Source organism: Stylophora pistillata, chromosome 14 (genome assembly GCF_964205215.1).
Source record: "Stylophora pistillata chromosome 14, jaStyPist1.2, whole genome shotgun sequence".
Taxonomy (NCBI): Eukaryota; Metazoa; Cnidaria; class Anthozoa; order Scleractinia; family Pocilloporidae; genus Stylophora; species Stylophora pistillata.
This window is the reverse complement of record NC_142532.1, coordinates 4,416,937-4,434,203: the sequence shown is the minus strand read 5'-3', so window position 1 is coordinate 4,434,203 and position 17,267 is coordinate 4,416,937. Positions and strand designations below refer to the sequence as shown.

At 39.3% G+C, this 17,267-nt stretch overlaps 3 protein-coding genes and 1 long non-coding RNA gene across 4 annotated transcripts; 2 read left to right on the top strand and 2 right to left on the bottom strand.

Annotated features, from left to right (window-relative positions):
• Positions 1-446: 446 nt before the first annotated feature.
• LOC148716169 (uncharacterized) lies at positions 447-5,468 on the bottom strand. Its single transcript, XR_015995478.1, has 4 exons — positions 5,113-5,468; positions 4,233-4,846; positions 3,570-3,673; positions 447-1,224 (listed from the first exon to the last, which is right to left on the bottom strand). It is a non-coding gene; the product is annotated as an uncharacterized LOC148716169 (long non-coding RNA).
• Positions 5,469-6,999: 1,531 nt separating this feature from the next.
• LOC111327570 (uncharacterized) lies at positions 7,000-17,253 on the top strand. Its single transcript, XM_088744997.1, has 4 exons — positions 7,000-7,326; positions 8,040-8,193; positions 9,001-9,128; positions 16,592-17,253. Exons 1-4 carry the CDS (start codon positions 7,318-7,320, stop codon positions 16,817-16,819), a joined length of 519 nt encoding a protein of 172 aa, XP_088601123.1. The 5' UTR covers positions 7,000-7,317; the 3' UTR covers positions 16,820-17,253.
• LOC111344515 (uncharacterized) lies at positions 9,832-11,673 on the top strand. The gene has a single exon (XM_022951751.2). The coding sequence runs from the start codon at positions 9,863-9,865 to the stop codon at positions 11,480-11,482; it is 1,620 nt and encodes a 539-aa protein (XP_022807486.2). The 5' UTR covers positions 9,832-9,862; the 3' UTR covers positions 11,483-11,673.
• On the bottom strand, positions 11,905-15,965 carry LOC148716168 (uncharacterized). The gene is made up of 2 exons (XM_088745611.1): positions 13,574-15,965; positions 11,905-13,190 (listed from the first exon to the last, which is right to left on the bottom strand). Exons 1-2 carry the CDS (start codon positions 15,963-15,965, stop codon positions 12,538-12,540), a joined length of 3,045 nt encoding a protein of 1,014 aa, XP_088601737.1. The 3' UTR covers positions 11,905-12,537.
• Positions 17,254-17,267: the final 14 nt, after the last annotated feature.

The window sequence follows — 17,267 nt, the reverse complement described above, 5'->3', positions numbered from 1 at the left end:
TCATTCATTTAAGTGTGATTATATATATTCATTTATAATATATATTTTATATATATTATAAATATTTGCACCTGGTAACTTAGACAAACATAATTCAGCTTTGCCGTCTGCATGTTTAAAACCAAACATCTAAGGAGCATTATACATTTTCATACAGAGTAACGTAGACGCTCTTACGAAGATTTTTTCTTCAAAGAATTCATACTAGTCCTAGAGAGGGTAGAAGAAGCTAGGTGCCGAAATAAATGATTATTGATAGAAAATGTTGTTTGTGACATTCTGTTCTTGTTCTGAGGTTACCTATGTTTATGTCAGTCTCTTCTCGCCAAAAAAGTCGGCAGTTCTCGCAGTTTCATGGCTCAAGTTGAACAATTTGTTACTCATTACGAGAAGATAAATGATTTACATCATCCTTTGAACTGTTTTTGCTGATAAGAAATGAAACGGCTTTCAAATGTTCTCTCCAGTTTTACAATTGAGCATCGAAATGACTTTTTGTAAGTTCAAGTTCACTGTTGTCCAATTCCGAATTACCTTTGGCCTCATTTTCAAAGCGAGTCTTGGTTTTCATCCTTTCATTTGAATATAAGTTCTCATTCATGTGCAAATAAGACTCATTTTCATACGAATGGCTGAACAACAGGCCTCGCTTTGAAAAAGAGTCCAAGAGTGATTCGTAAATGGCCCATTAGAATTCACAGTTTTGGAAAGAGAGTTGAAAAAACTCAGCAAAGGCGTACAGCTCACGACAACCCGTCCGGCCCGGCCTACACACGTCTGCTCTATTGTGGTTTTCTATGGGATTACGTGAACGGGGCTAGACAGGTCATATGCTAATTCATTGAAAATCTCCCAAAAACTGGGGAACCCCCCTTTTTTATAAGTTGTTAAAGACGAAATTTGCAAGTGTGCGTGATTGTAAAAGACACCCTTCAAAGAACTTTCCTTATGAGCGTGTAGACGCTGGTGAAGAAACGACAACAGTTTTTCGTTCTAATTATGATTGGTTGTCAGGTTGACCAGAGTCTTTTCAGTTGACCAATAGAGCAGAGAGGAACAAAACGAGCGAAATCTCGGGATTACCATAATAACTCAACCGGGTATGGCTCTATCACAAAGGCGTCGTGAAAGCCAACTTACCTCAGGCGTCACAGCAGGTTTAGGGGCTGTCGTGAGGAAGGACCTTGACATAGCGAGCTTTAACGGGGTTAAACCTGTTTAGAACTGGAGTGAAGTCATCACAATTATCATCAAACACCTTGAAAGGTAAAAAAAAAATTATTGTCTGGTGTTTTTCTCGTTTCCATGTTCCCACCAATAACGTAGCTCCATTCTCTGCCTTTAAAAGCACAGACAACCCACAATTCCTCTATTCGCTCCGACGAAGGGCTAACGCTCGAAACGTCAGCTTTTGTAATCGTTACGGTGGCCAATTTACCATTTCAACTTTGTTGATATATTCAAATTATTCTCTGGTTAGATCAAAAAGTAACTGACAAGAAACCAATTACTTGCGTGTAAAATAAATGAGATAATTTCTATAATCACGATTTCTAAAGCATATTTTGTATTTCGTATTGTAAATAACCTTATCATATCTCTTATTTAATACATTTGCTACAATTGGTCAATTCGGGGGGCCGTATTTCACTATGCGGCCCGCTAAATTCAAAAGTTTGTTTGAAGTGAGATCTTTCCCCTCTATTTGAACCCAGAGATGAAATAAATATCATACTAACGACGTATTCTAAGTTTGACAATGAAAAACTGCGATAAAATATTATAAAGCATGACACGACGTTTCGACGTTTACAGAACGTCATTATCAAGTAAACTAAAATAATAAAATCGAGTATATATATAATGAAGCGGTGAATAAATTACAAAACGTTAAAAGTTAAACAAAGAGTTTAGCCCTAATGGAATCGCTCTGGGTGTTTAAATTGGGCCTTATTGTTCTTATGTACAACATTTCATAAACAAGACAATCCCATTTCGTGCCGCATTTTTTAAGCATTCTGAACTGGCTCTCATTGAGTAAGTCAATGTTCCCATGGGCATCTCTCAGGTGGCGACCAATGGCAGAGTATCGATGATCAGCAATGCGTTGAAACAGATGACGCGTCGTATATCCGACGTAATTTGAATCACACAAATCACATTTAAAACAGTAAACAACACTATGCTGATTTAAGATGCGTGGCTTGATTTCTTTAAGCTTTAGGTCCTGCTCAAGTTTCTTACTGATGTAGACTGGTTGTACATCAATGCCAATTTTTGAACTGAGATCGCGCATTTGTCTTTTGGCAATGTTCACTGAGATTTGATCTTTGAAAGGAATACTGACTCTTAAAGTTTCAACAGATTTTGTCTTAGTATCTGGTGTAGAGGAATAATCCCATTTGTCGATAATAAAGTTCACCAAAGAACTAGGGTAACCAAGGCGATGAAACATAGATTTTAGATGCCTACACTCATCGACGAATGCTTGATGCGTAGAGGACAATTCCTTTGCACGATGAACCATTGTTTTGATAAGACACTTCTTGTAGCGCAAATCGGTGTGACTTTGAAAGTGAAGTAAAAGGCCCGTGTTCGTAGGTTTACGATAGACCTGAGTCTCCAGCTTGTTGCCGTTCTTTGTTATCAATGTTCCAATAAAAGGAATTGAATCGTTGTTGGAAAGTTCCATAGTGAAATGAATACTAGGGTGGAGTCCATTGAGTACATTGAGGAAACTTACAGCTACATCGAGTCCAGGCATTATTGCACGCCTTATTGCATTATTGCAATAAGGCCCAATTTAAACACCCAGAGCGATTCCATTAGGGCTAAACTCTTTGTTTAACTTTTAACGTTTTGTAATTTATTCACCGCTTCATTATATATATACTCGATTTTATTATTTTAGTTTACTTGATAATGACGTTCTGGAAACGTCGAAACGTCGTGTCATGCTTTATAATATTTTATCGCAGTTTTTCATTGTCAAATGTTTTAGCAAATCTTTACTTATTCGTATTCTAAGTTCGCACTATAAATTATGGAACCTCTTTTTTCCGTTCCGATTTATGGCCCGCGCACTTCGCACTTGGGCCATAACCTCGAGCGGCCGGGAAAAAACTCGGTCCGTAGCTTATTGTATAGATCTTGAACAAACTCGGTTAGCAAGAGGTATCAATATTGAGCGTTTCTTGGAAGCCACTGCCTCTTAAGCGTGAGTGACCGCTTCCAACGTTCTCAACAGCAAGTTCAGTTATTATTATTACTATTTAACAATTCGATAAGTCACTTTTGGTTTCTATTGCGTGTTATCAACTAGCGTTCTATTGCAATTCTGCAATCTGATTGGCAACGCTACACGCAATCTAGATCTGTTTCTTGTAGACAGTGAGTAGCCCTATTAAGGCTATAAAGGCTCCTGGTTTTTACAGTCGCCACCAGAATGCAGGATTTGTGATAGAGCACTCGTCTGGTAGATATAAACAAATGTTGTTTGCCATGTACCACTACAATCTAGTCAGCTCATGCTATATCTCTTTCGATATTAGCACGTTTTACCTCCTCACCTTAGATCTCCCACTCTCCTAGTAATTCTGAAAGTTCATTCCATCAGTGCTGAGAGCAAGTTCGTACTTTTTCACATCCTCAAAAAACACATAACGTCCTAGAACTAAAACTTCTAAATTCAGTTTAATCTATTTTATGGATTTCATTTACGTGAACTAAATATTATTCTTCCAAAACAAAAACCTAACCAAGGAAAGCTATGAGAGTTAAGCTTAGACACTTTTAAAAGCACAGCCACCGAATTTCCTCGAATAAGCGCCCACGCTCTTATTTTGAGCGCCCTCCCCCAAATAAGCACCCACCCTTTAGGCCATAACGTCAAACAGGAGCCCCTCTCGTATAAGTGCCCCACTTGCACAAACTATCTTGAAAGGGTATGGATTCAAGGAAAGGCTGTCTCTAAGGCCACCTTATTCAAAACCTTTTAAGCTTCAACTACAACAGAATCAGTACAGGAGAATAATAAGCGACCCCCGGATATGCGCCCCTCCTTCAAGCCGAAATTTTAAATAAGCGCCCGAATGCTTGTTCGAGGTAATAAAGTATACGAAGAAAGGAAATCACCGACTGATGAAAAACTTGTTAGTCACATCTACTATTAAAGTAAATATATGGCAGCCGCTAAAGAGAATTTGGATGCTAATCTCCTTATTCTATTTCACCTTGAGTATCGATTCCAGTGATGGTCTTCATCTGTCCCAAGTCAATCCTGAGCCACTGCGGGTTCCGATCCACTGCACACCAGCTACCAATTCGTTTGTTGTCGGAATCATCTTCAAAATAAAGACGAGCTTTGCTTCCCAACGCCCACCAGCCGCCACCTGGGCAAAGAATAACGTCATGAGAAAGAGTGGACGGAGTTTAACATCATGGCGTACCTTTGCAGTGCAAGTTCTTGCTGCGTATAGTGTCTCCCGAGAACGCGGATGCACACGAGCGGTAAGCGGAAATAAAGTGAAACTACTTGTGAGAGGATCTGACAGCTACGAGAGCAAAAAACAACCAAATGGAGAATCATTGTTTTTGAACTTAAAGCTGACCCAAAAGACATGCGCAGATCATTAATTTACAATTTCTCTAGTCTCGCCTGGACTAAGCTTGGTTGAGGCAGTGAATGCACTGTCAGGAAGTTTGTTATTCCAACCAAGACCGAGCGGTCCAGCGTCACGTTTCGCTTTGCAAGTCTTACGGCAATTCCTCAATATCCACCCAGAATGCTCGCATTGTGAGAGAGAGTAACTTGGGCAATTGCTTGATTTATCCACACAGCGAAGACCTAAGGTAAACAATGTACAGAGAGCAGAAGCGCTGAGAGAAACGTCAGTAAAAAAGCGTCTCGTAACACATGCTATTTGTGATATGCACGGGAGGATTGTACTATAGGTTAAAGCGCAGGAGCTACATGTAAGGAGCGAAAAGTTAACGAGACTTATCTTCATTGTCATAGGGCGGGAACATCAGAGCGAAGCTGACAGAACAGCAATGCAGTTGTTTCGCGAAAACCTACTTTTAAGTATGTAACTAAGGATGGCATGTACCTACCTGTTTCATTTGCTGATGGACCGGAAGTGGGTGGTACAGTTGGGCTGCTTGTGCCTGTTGGAGGTGGTGGAAGCTTGAATTTCAATTGATATGTTAGCAATGGGTCAAGAATGTTTAGACACCTGAAAATCTGGTTATGGTTTCCAAGAGAGCCAATTGAAACAAATTCCTGTTAAATCAAATCGTTGTTACGTCCAAATTAATTCTCACAGAAAATCCTCATTTTCAAATGAAGCAACGGAGCAGTCGCGCAACGGACATTGTGTTCCTAACATGGCGCATTTCACACTGACAAACGTCTTTCTCCGCAAACTACAGTCGAACCTGAATTAAGCGACACCGTATTAGGCGCTCATCCATATATTAAGCTGTTATCCTATTTAAACAGTCGGTTCTCAAAGTCCCGAAACTTTTTCCCCTTAGTACTGTAATTTTCAACTCCCTTAAGCGATCGCGTTCACCTTTGACTGAGTCCCACCGGCCTGCTTGTAATGTCTTGTACCTGTATTGAGTGGTCACTTCAAGCAGAACCACCGAAAAAAAAAAAAAAAAAAAAAGAATGATATCTATAGTCCATTTTATTCTATATTTGTCGCCCGAAATCAATGTCGGCTCTTTGAGTCCAAATGTCCTCTACACATTGTAGATTATCCTCCTTCTAAGGACTGTTAGGACAAAATGGCGTTTCTTTTATCGCGTTTGACTCCCGGTGGGTGACCGCATAATACAGTTTCGACTTGCCCTAAAATACAACATTTCATTCTTATAAACAAACATTGTTGTTTCAGCTTGACAAGCGTAAGTCGCATACAGAGTTTATTTATCCCTGTGTGGGCTGTTGGAACTCGATGCTTTGCAAAAGAAAATCTGTGGTCGAAGTTCACGCATTACCTAGTCTTTTCAAAAGTAAAACGGTTTTACTGTTTGCTGTGTTTCATTAAAAGTTTACTTTGCTGAACAAGCTTGCAAATCTATACTTACAACCAGTACAAAATATTCAGTGCACAAGGCGAGCATAAAATTACCTACCAAGGAACTAGAAGCTAGAACTGAACTAAACTAGAGGTAGTTTAGAAGTTTAACAGCCCCGTGTCAAAAAAACATCGTCACATAATCGTCTTCAAATTCTAAATAACAAAGCTTTCTATCCACTCTCGAACTAAAGGAATAGACCGCGAGCAGTCCCTCCTTTTCGACGAAGTGCGTCGCGCGAGTCAAAACACTGAAGTCAGTGACGCGCCACGGGAGGCTCTTTAATCGAGGCGCCCTACTTTTCGAGAGCTTCTTAGTCTCATGAAGCTTCCACGGTGCATCGACGTCGCTCCAAAAGCTCCCCGCAACGTGGTGACATCAATTGTTTTTCTTCCACAGATTTGTTTTGACTTGCTGGAAAGGAGGGAAATCAACTAGAGGAAAAAATTTATCAACAATTTTCCTCGTGCCATTTTTAAAAATACCTTGCATTCTCAGTTTAGAAGCTAAGCTATGATTGGCCGAAAGAATTTATCTAGCCCCTCCTAGAATAATTGACTTTAACGATATGAGTAAACAAAATAAATAAAACAAAAGTGAACTGTTGTCTAGACTTGAGCCTTGGCACTAGCTAAGAAACACGAACCGTGCATTAAAAAAAAAGATCGAAACCGAACATTCGGAAACCTAAAAAATATCGTTAATGTTACTATATTTCACAGCTTTGCCGACTATTTTGGGGAGCAGTGAAACAGGATAAATTCCAAGAATTGAAAGAGGAGGAAATGTTGTAATACGTGCTTTGCTGTTAATTTGAAACAGTACACGCCTTGTCAAACCGAAAGAAAACATAACAAAAATCTTGGCCTTCCGAACCAAGCTTTTCATGCCCCAAAGAAAGTGATGTGTCACGCACCTCGAGGGAAATGCCGCTCTGTACATCGGACTTTAGGCGTTCTATATAACATAGCGCTGTCTTCGCCAATTCATATCTCACTCGGTGGCGGAAACTTTGTCTTGCTTTCGTACAGGAATCGAAAGTGGGAAACGAAAGTCGAAAGTTCCCCTCCCAATCGATGACGTAATGTCAGGCTCGAGCTGGATAAATAAGAGCGATTTATCGTCACGAGATCATTCTTCTCTACAGCTCCCGCACTCAACCTCGTTACTGTTAAACATCCACAGATTTCAAACAGACCTCGGTGTTCTAAAGCTATAGAGGCCAAAGAGAACATGGAAAAGGTGAGTTCAAATATTCAATTTAGATTTCCAATATTCTAGAAAACCTTCGCTTCACCTTCACTGATTGAGCATAATGAATGCCATTGCGATTAGACTTGTCAAATACTTCGGCTCCGTGCGTAGAATATTGTCAGATCGAACAACTGAGCCACCTCATTCCGGCGAAATTCTACTTTCCTCTTCAATTAGTGGCTTTTAAAACTTTTTTTTTCCCTCAAAGTAGATTGGAAATTGAAAGGCTCGTTTAGACGTGTACAGTTATGCTCTTGCACAGATGAAAATGGGATTGCAAATGCGAAAACAGTCTTTTATAGTTACCATAGATCAGCATTGCTCTACGAAGCTCATGGCAAGACCTGATAGGCGACGTTTACCTACCGTGTCTCTTACAATAGAAATTATCCCAACACGTTCAAAGGAGGCAGTAGAGGGGCGGGGGGGGGAGGTAATGTACGAAAGACTAGCATACCATCCAGGGGAAGGAGTCGTATTCTTTGTCAGTTATGCCACAGAAACTGGGATAAGCTCCAGCTAGATGGGTTACTTGGCGTTTAAACACCCTTTGATTCCAAATCGCTCCCCCCCCTCCCCCCTAACCTTAGTACCCTTCGAAATTCTTACCAGCAACATCTCCCATCATCCCTTAGCCATTGTCCCTGCCATACCCTTGTAGAATGATGTATGTAATAAATGACATATTTAACCCATGACAGACAAATGTGAGAATCATTGACACACATGACGGAGAATGGAGCACTGAAGATCATCAGCTTATCTCTCAAAATGAAACTGGACTGGTTCCAGGTCACTACTTGTGGGTGAATGGTGCATCTGTATTATCTAATGCAATCAGTGAGAACCAAAAAAGTAAGCATGATCTTAATATATTTACAATCAAAACTACAGAAATAGTGGCAGCTAATGTACAATCAGGGATCTTCTTAGAGAAACAGAAGAAGGCACAGTTCACAGGGAACAAAACATTTTGTTTCGCACTATGGGTTCGGGTACTAATGGTTTTGAAGATTCACCAGGAATGATAAGTCCTCGGAGTCTACCAATGTTTTGAACTAGTTTATTCAGCAAGTTTTATCTTGTAAACGCGCTAGCTAGTCAACTGAAAGCAAAAAATACACGCGAGGGCCGCCTATATCGGATATCACAAAAACAGAAGCGACAAGAAAGTATTCTTTCCTGCTTGAGACGCGACATTTTCCAGTCCTTGCACAAAGGCAGAAAACACACTTTTCGAATGAAGCACAATCCTTTCAAGCTGATCTCGGATTCCCTACTGCTGCTTTCTTAATCCAACTCGTAGATCAACTAATCTTGACAGCCCATGATATCTCAGATGAACAAAAAATGCTTTATCTTAAATAAACAAAAAAATGCTCGAATAAAAACATCTGTCAGTGAAGTGCAAAACACATCCTCACTCGCTCCAAGGGGCGGGAGGATGAGAGACCCTGGGAACGAGGTTGGTGACTAGTATCTTATTTCGCCTTATTGAACATCACCGTCACAGGTAAAAGAAGCTCTAGACTTGTCCAAATAAGGGACAAATAAGTACAAAAGAAAGTTTCTTGCCTCGTAAAAATACCTGATCAGTGAACATTTACTTATTAGTATGGTTTACTAAACAAATGTCTCATTTATTACTATATTCTTCAACAGCTCGTTTTAAGATCCACGCTGTCCCGGAGGTTGACGCAAATGGAAAAGCTCATCAAGTTGTCATTTTAGAGAATAAAAGTGGAAGCGTTGTGGCAATAAACAAGGACAATGACACTGTCATTGCCAAGGTACGATTACAGAAAATTGCATGTTAATTATCTCATGTCGGAGCTAACATTAAAAATTCAAATATCAAGTATCTCCTTGTCTTGGACATTTTATTTAATGAGCTAAATGAGCAAAAATCCTACTTACTCACCCAGAAACTTAACCTGGAAAACTCGACAAATATTGATTAAGTCCCATTCTGAACTTACTTTGCAATCAAAACCGTAGCATGATAGAAATCTTGAGTTCATAGTCAGTTTCCTGGGAAAACCAGATCAAGGATCACGGATCAAGGATCAGTTCAGAATGAATTAAATTAATTAAATTAATTTATAGGCATGATTTATTGCTCATCTACGTGACTCGATCAGTTAAGATCTCCCGTATGCTAAAGCGAAAGTAAGAGAAAATACTAAATACTGAGAAATCCGTATCACTTTGTGGAAGTGTCAATTTTCGTCTACCGACTCTTAGAACTGCTATTGAAGACTGACAGCTACAGAGCGGGTTTACTTGTGCATGTGCTATATTCACATGAAATGTCTAGATTATCCTGAGTGTCGATAGGTAATAGCGCTTTATACTATTACTAAAAATAGATTTTGTTACATGATAGCCTATGAGACCCCCCACACAGACTCAGACAAACATTGTGACCAGCTTAAAGGAAATGTGTGAGCGTGAGTTGTAAAATTGAAACAAAACGGCGGAAAATTTCGTCAAAAAACGACTCAGCGTTCTAAAAGGAAGCGGCATGGTTGGTACCAAACACTGTTGTTGGGGTGAGTGCAAGACAGACTCAAGATATGCAGATAAATGGCCAAAATCACTGAAAGAGTTAGAGGAATCGGGGAAGAAAGTATTTATTCCTTTCCCAAAACCTTCGCAAGACATGGCAAAGTGCAAGCGTTGGCTAGTAGCTTGTTCGCGTGAATTTTTTACGGAGAAAAACATAACAAGAAACACTTATATTTGTGCTCTTCACTGGCCTGGCGAAAAAGGTCCAACAGCCGAATTTCCCGATCCACTGAAGGCAAGTCTAAGACCAGCGCAAGCAAGTCGAGCACGTGCTCCCAAGAGAAAAGCACCGAAAGAAAGAGAAAATCCAGCGTCAAAGAAACAGAAATTATTCGATGACAACTACGAGGAACAATTATCTAACGATATTACAGTTTCTGATGATCATCATCAGGAGTCACAAGAAGTTGAACCGACAGTCGACGAAAGCAGTTTTATTGATGAAGAATGTGTTGATGAGGATTGTGCCGTGATCGATACACACAGTTACGTTAACCCTTCAGGAAAGTTGGTTTCTGATCAAGGCTCTCAGACTATATATTCAAAATACGAGTTGTCTGCAAAGGTCGAAACTATGATTTTGAAAAACGACGTCTCTACAACGCAGTTACAGGGTCCTAAAATAGTGAGTACTTTATCCTACGAAAATATCGTGCAAGATGTAGCTCTCTTGAAACACTTCACCGGCCTCAGGCCTTCCCAGTTTGAAGTTTTGCATGATTTTCTTGACGATGTTTGCCCTTTGGAGACAATCAACTACTGGAAAAGTAAAGATTGCCCAGCAACGGAGAATGCAAGAACTGGCCCAAAAGCTGATTTTTCATCAAGAGAAAAACTTTTCATTTGCCTTCTAAGACTGAAGAGGGGTTTTACTCTCAATACTATTGCAGCTCTTCTTAGTACCCCAAACAGGAAAATTAACTTTTCCTACATTGCAAAGATCTTTACAACATACATTCAGTTGATGTATGTAATTTTTAGAGACATGCAAAACTTTATGTTTCCAGAGAGAACCCAATTTAGCAGGTTCCTCCCTAAGGTATTCAAAACCATGAAGAACATACGTTGTATTGTTGATTGTACTGAATTTAGAGTGGAATGTTCCAGGAATTTTGCTAGGCAAGGAAACACTTTCTCTTCCTATAAGCACACCAACACATTTAAGTGTCTCATTGCTGTAACCCCCTGTGGTGGAGCATGTTTTGTTTCTGATTTGTTCGAGGGTGATATTGATGATGTTCGCATCTTTAAGGAAAGTGGCCTTTTGAAGCACCTTAAACCATGTGACTTGGTTTTAGCAGATCGTGGTTTCACTGTGCAGGATCTCTTAAATCCTCTCCAAGTGCAATTAAAAATCCCATCATTTTTAAAAGGTAGAAAAAGTCTTAGTGCTGCAGAGGAATTGGAAACACGTAGCATTGCAAAAGCTAGGATTCATGTAGAGCGTTTCAATGAACGCTTAAAGCAGTTCAAACTGGTCAGCAGAAGAATACCTTTGTCTCTTGCTCCTGTCGCAACTCAAATGGTAGTAGTTGCAGCATGCCTTGTCAATTTTCAGGCCACCCTTTGTAAGTAGACTTAATATTTTAACTTAAGTTTACAAGGCTCTAACTAATGGATGTGTAGAGCAGGTCATCTTCTTATAATAATATATTTAATTTGAGATGTAAGGTAAATTTCGATTTTATTATCTATTGCTTCCAGCAAGCTATGTTTATATTCTATAAAACAGAACATTTTGAGAAATAAATCTTATTTACATTTCTACACCTGTACACAAAATGTGGATGTTAATTTTTAAAAAAAATTTTCAAAACTCAAAGAAACTTCATTTGTACATGTTGGAGGAATAAGTATTTGATTTGAATTTGACACCTGCACAAGATGCAAGTCAATGACAATTTTTTTTATATAAACATATCAAAGTTTCTAATGGCCATTTCTCAGTCTAAGCATTGGAAAATTGAAATGACTTTGCTGGACAGAAATACAATGATATAAACATGAAAACATTAACTTTTAACTGAGAATAAACCAAATTACGATTACCCAACTACTATACATTTTTTGTCGCTGTCATCAACCAAGATTCGAACACTGAGCAAACAAAGAAAAATGATTTCTATAAGAAAGTGTCCTTTTAAAGGCCCATGTTCACCCAAAATGCATTGCACACCCTGTGCTCCAGAAAAATGTTTTCGGGTAGTTGAAAATTGCTGTCTTCAGTATGTGTAGAGTCACACTTTGGCCAAGCATGAAAACAAGTGAACACCCCATCAAATGTGTCAGCCAATCAAAACACTGCATTGGACAAAAAAGTGTTTCAAAACAACAACACAAATGTGCAAAGCCACTTGGGTGTACATGGGCCCTTAAAGCATGATTTGTTATGTCTTTCATTAAAGTGGACCCACTCCAGAAAAAGAATTGTAAAAGTAAACATGCTTATAAGTCCAAGAAAAGTTAAAATATTCTCAAAGATTTTTCATTTTAAACTTAGGCTTTTGTCGTCAAATTTTAAAGTAAGGGCAATAGTCCGACTATAACCAGGGCTAAAGAGAATTCCAAAATAAAATACAAAATTATATGAGTAGCTATCAATGTCAGATTTATGCTCTCTTTACCTTGGACCTAGCTACAATATATTAAAAAACTTAAAGAAAATCCCTGTGGCTCATGAAACATACATGAAGAAGACCAGAGCCCAGAGCCCTTTTGTCTATATTCACTCAAACCATCATACATGTACCACATATTATTATAATAAAAGGTACAAATGTAGTGACCCCCATTCCACAGTGTTGCCCCATACAGTGTAAAGCATTTCCCAAACAAAAACATTGATTGTGACGTGTTTGACAATCTAAGATTACCTCCTCTGATAAGTAAATCAACTGAAAAAACAAGAAATGATTTCAAATTCAACATAACACGACGGCTGCTAACCCTCACCCCCGCGCAATGCCATGAGGTGTCTGCATGTCCATGTTCATCAAAAGTCACATCCTCATTGAAAGGGATTTCTTCTGCTAGCTTGTTAGAAAATTTCCTTCCACACTGGGAATCAGGTGATTGCTGCCAGTCTTCAAGGGCATCCAGAAAAATACTGCTTGTAAGCTTGGAGGGCTGTGCAAGGGTGACTGACAGAGACTGCACGGAGTGTACTTGCAGCGGACAAGTTGTAAGGCAACAGGTTGTTGTAATGGTGCTTGTCAGGTATGGACGAAGGAGCATCAAGAAATAGTCATTCTCATTGCCATACAAGTCCAGGGTACCACCAACAACTTTAAAATAAAAAATATAACACAAAAATTGAATTGAATATAATATTTTTATTATTACATAATCATTATTAATATACATTTTTCTTCTTATCTGACCAATCTTTGCCAACATTATTATTACTGAAAATAGTTAGCTCTATTATAAAAATACTCAATGACAAATTGTTTATGTCAGAGGTAAAAATAAAATCCAGGTAAGTTTTTTACCTTCAAATTCTTTTCTCTCCTAGCCCTAACCCATGAATAATAAGGTTACGAGACAAAGGAAAATATAGAGAATTGACCAAAGTTAAAATTCTAACCTGTGTTGAAATGTGACCTAGAAGTCTGTGTAAGATTAAATGATAATTTTTAAAAGGAAAAAGAAAACAGTTTATGCGTACCTCTTAGTTGCTGCCATTGTGGAATAGACTGCAAGATAAGCAACTTTGCATCTGCATATAGGCCATCATCTATGAGCTTAAGAGATGTCCCTATTATGTGAGCTGACTCTGGAAGGTCACTGAGCTCCACCTTGTGTGATTTGGTCAGAGCCTGAAAAATCATCAACCAATTATCCAAGGGACAAGTATTGGTAAGTGATATCCCAGTACTCGTCAGGCCACCCCAGGGAAAGGCAGTCAGCTCCTGGTCTTGTTCAGAAGCACATTTTTTAGCACTGAAAACAACACTGGAGGCTGAGAGTAGAGCCTCTGCAGCATCAATTTCTTCTTGGCAGTATAAGCTCGGCTGAATAGACTCTTCAACCAATTCAGATTCTATGGTTCTGCACAAGTCAGGATATGACGGAGGTGACACAGGTGAACATGCAGCAGGTGTTACAGGATCCATAGTAGTGGGCGATGTGCATTCAGCGGCTGCAAATTGTTCTACAGACTCAAAAGAAGAAGTACATGTGGTAGGGTCTCCAGGTATTACACCACAATCAGGTGATTCCAAAGGAAACTGTTTGGAGGAATGCAAGCTCTCTGAGGGCTCATCTAAAACAAATGGCAAGAGATTCCTAGGGACACGCATTTCAAAGAACTCAGGAGCAATAACAAGCATCCAAAATGCTGTCAGAAAACACAAAATCTTCTTAATGAGAGGCTCATCTCTTGGAATCCTTTCTACTGAATCAGGACCACTTGCTGCATGTAGAATAAAATCACAGTACTTTCTTCCTGTCACAAGAAGGATGTGTTGACACTGGTAATAATACGCATGGGTGCGCTTCAGGACACACTTCCCATCTTCTACTTTAAAGCATTGCCTACCGAGAATTTTCTTAGGCACTGGAGAGTTTTTGCACATAACTGTCTCTACACTGTACTGTTTAAAGATTTTCAATGCCTTGATCTCTACAACAGTGTCATTTCCAACAAGGCCGTCTGGAGAACAACCAAGAAATGGGAACTCAGGGTTCACCCAAAATCCTGTAGGGGATACTCTTGTCTTGGTGGCATACTTCACTATAGCTTTTGGTTCACTTTCAAGGCCATAATGCATCCAGTATGTCTGAAAATGATCAGATGCAAGGCCCCAAATCTGGTTGGCAATATACTTATTCGCTTCAATGGCAGCATTTGGCTGGGACTCACTAACAAGCTTCCCAACTTTGAAAGCACCGAGACACCTGGACGCTGTCAGCCTGCACCAGCGTTCACAGAACCATCTCTCGGATTTGCTCTGCTCCTGTGTTGCAGGCATTTCCATAAGAGCTTCCGGCTTTAAATTATTGTACAATAGTTTAACTTGCTTTAACAACATTTCTTTCCTCTCACAATCAAGTACGTAATCACTGTAGGTAAACTGTAGCTGAGTTTCCCACATTGAAACTCCTGTATCTTCAGCTTGAGACAAAGCTTGAATGTTTCTCAAAAATTTATTGATATGCTGCTCGTTTACCTCCCTATATCTGGCAGGCCTCGGATCAAACTCAATGACGGACAAAGTTCGCTTGGACCTTTTGCTTGGATATGTCGCATCGCTTACTCTTCTGGGATTTTTGTTTCTCTTCTTTCCTTTATTCCAAGAACATTCTTGGCTTGTGGAAGGTGTTTTCAACATTGTCCCATGTTTCTGAACATGGTCAAGGATACAAAATAAAACGGCTACAACATGACTACAACGACATAAAGACGAAGCCCTGCAAGGATCACAAGAGGCATGAAGAACGGCACCACTGTTCACAGACAAAACAACAACAACATTGTGCGGCAACTCTGCTCTCATCGACGGCCAAACGTGAGCCCTCACTAAATAATGATCGCCGTTTACCGTGTCCATCATATCGTGAACAAAGCCTGAATCCACGTACTTTCTTCCATTTTTCAAAGGTTTATCCGTCATGTGCCCCAGCCCATCTTCGATGTCTTCAGGATGATCGGAAACATTTTGGATTGATTCTGGCGCGTAGTAATGCACGTGCCCATAGTTGAAGAGCGAAGGAATGTTTTGAGACGGAAAAACACGCCAGCCAGTCGACGGAATACACGGAATGGATATCGATCCAGAATTTGTCTTTACATCAGAATTTTCTCGTAGAACTTTGGCAGCAAACCATTTTCCATGATCGATTGCCGGATCAAGGGTGTAATAATTCCCGCTCCTCACACAGTCTCTCACTCGCTGTACAAGATCTTCTCGTTTACCGCTTAATTTTAAGCCCCTACATTTTAACCACCGTTTTAGCTGGTCTACAGTGTATTCTTCCGGTTCTCTTTCAAATTTGGAGCCAGGAACACTGTCCTCTTCGGTCAGAACTGTAAGGGAATGAGGCGTACAACTCGCCATTTTCCTTGTAGCTCTCAAAGAAGTGGAGTTTGTTTGTCTGAGTCACGCGGTGGGTCTAAAATTTCATGACGTCATTAGTATAAAGCGCCATTAAACCCGCTCTGCAGCTGTCAGTCTTCAATAGCAGTCCTAATGGTCGATAGGCAAAACTTGACAATTGCACAAAGTGGTATGGCTTTCTCAGTATTTAGTATTTTCTCTTATTTTTGCTTTAGCATACGGGAGATCTTGACTGAGTCACGTAGATGAACAATCAATCATGCCCATTAATTTATTCAATTTATTTGATTTATTTTGAACAGATCCTCGCTTCTTGATCCTTGATTCTTGATCCAGTGATCCCTGATACTGTTTTTCCTAGAAAACCATTCATAGTCTAATTAACGAATTCTCTCACTCCCAGAACCTACATATTCCATTGTGAGTCAGTTGCAATAATTTGATTCTACATTGAGATACAAACTTCTACTTGATAAATTTGAGTACTCTCATTACCTGTTTAGTAGTTAATGCTTGTTGATCACTTCTGGGAATCATGGGTCAGCTTCACTGAGATAGCTACTGTCACTAACAGCTGACCTTTCCTGAGCTGCTCTAACACAGAGTCTGACTGCTCTTGTCCACAGGATCTTCCTAAACCTCCAAGCCAATACAACAATCTTGAACAAGTTAGAGAAGACAGTCCGGAGGTGCTGTTCTACAAGGTGGCAAGGGAACCTGGCAGTGAGCTGTTTTACTTCAAGTCTTATCTCAAAGATAAACGACGCATCCTCGGTTTTGATCAATCTGGAGAACCTTTAAACACATCTCAAGTAGATTCAAATGGGGAGGAAAGTTGGTTTTCGGTGATATAAAATCTCTTGTAAGTGCAAAATTAAAGTTACAGTTAAGAGATATTTTCTAAACAGTAAATTCCTGTGAGGAAATTGTTTTGCTTATTTTAAGCTGTCATATCCAGGGTCAGTTTGACCACAAAGCTCATGAACTTTAGTATATAGTAACACATAGCTTTTACTGTCTGTTTTAGGATAGAATAACTATTGATTGAAAATGTAATTTTATACATCTTGGGAAAATATTTTTTCATAAAACAAGAATTAAAATTAGGGAATGTTTTGCTAAATATGTTATAATGAATATCACTTTGATGCCAAAGTAACTTAAAAAAAATATATATTTAAAGATGAATTTTTGAGAAAAGTGACCGATTTTGAGCTATTAGTGAATTACAGTTTATAATTAATTTGAGATATGTCATATTCTTGTAATAAACTATCAAAATACTTAACTATAGATTTTTCA

Bases quoted from the DNA above. Each gene is read 5' to 3' on its own strand.
- LOC111344515 (XM_022951751.2), top strand. From the start codon at position 9,863: ATGGTTGGTACCAAACACTGTTGTTGGGGTGAGTGCAAGACAGACTCA.
- LOC111327570 (XM_088744997.1), top strand. The intron at 8,194-9,000 runs GTAAGCATGATC...ATTCTTCAACAG, and splicing joins AATCAGTGAGAACCAAAAAA to CTCGTTTTAAGATCCACGCT. The intron at 9,129-16,591 runs GTACGATTACAG...TCTTGTCCACAG, and splicing joins ATGACACTGTCATTGCCAAG to GATCTTCCTAAACCTCCAAG.
- LOC148716168 (XM_088745611.1), bottom strand. From the start codon at position 15,965: ATGGCGAGTTGTACGCCTCATTCCCTTACAGTTCTGACCGAAGAGGAC. The intron at 13,191-13,573 runs GTACGCATAAAC...TTTATTTTAAAG, and splicing joins ACAATGGCAGCAACTAAGAG to TTGTTGGTGGTACCCTGGAC.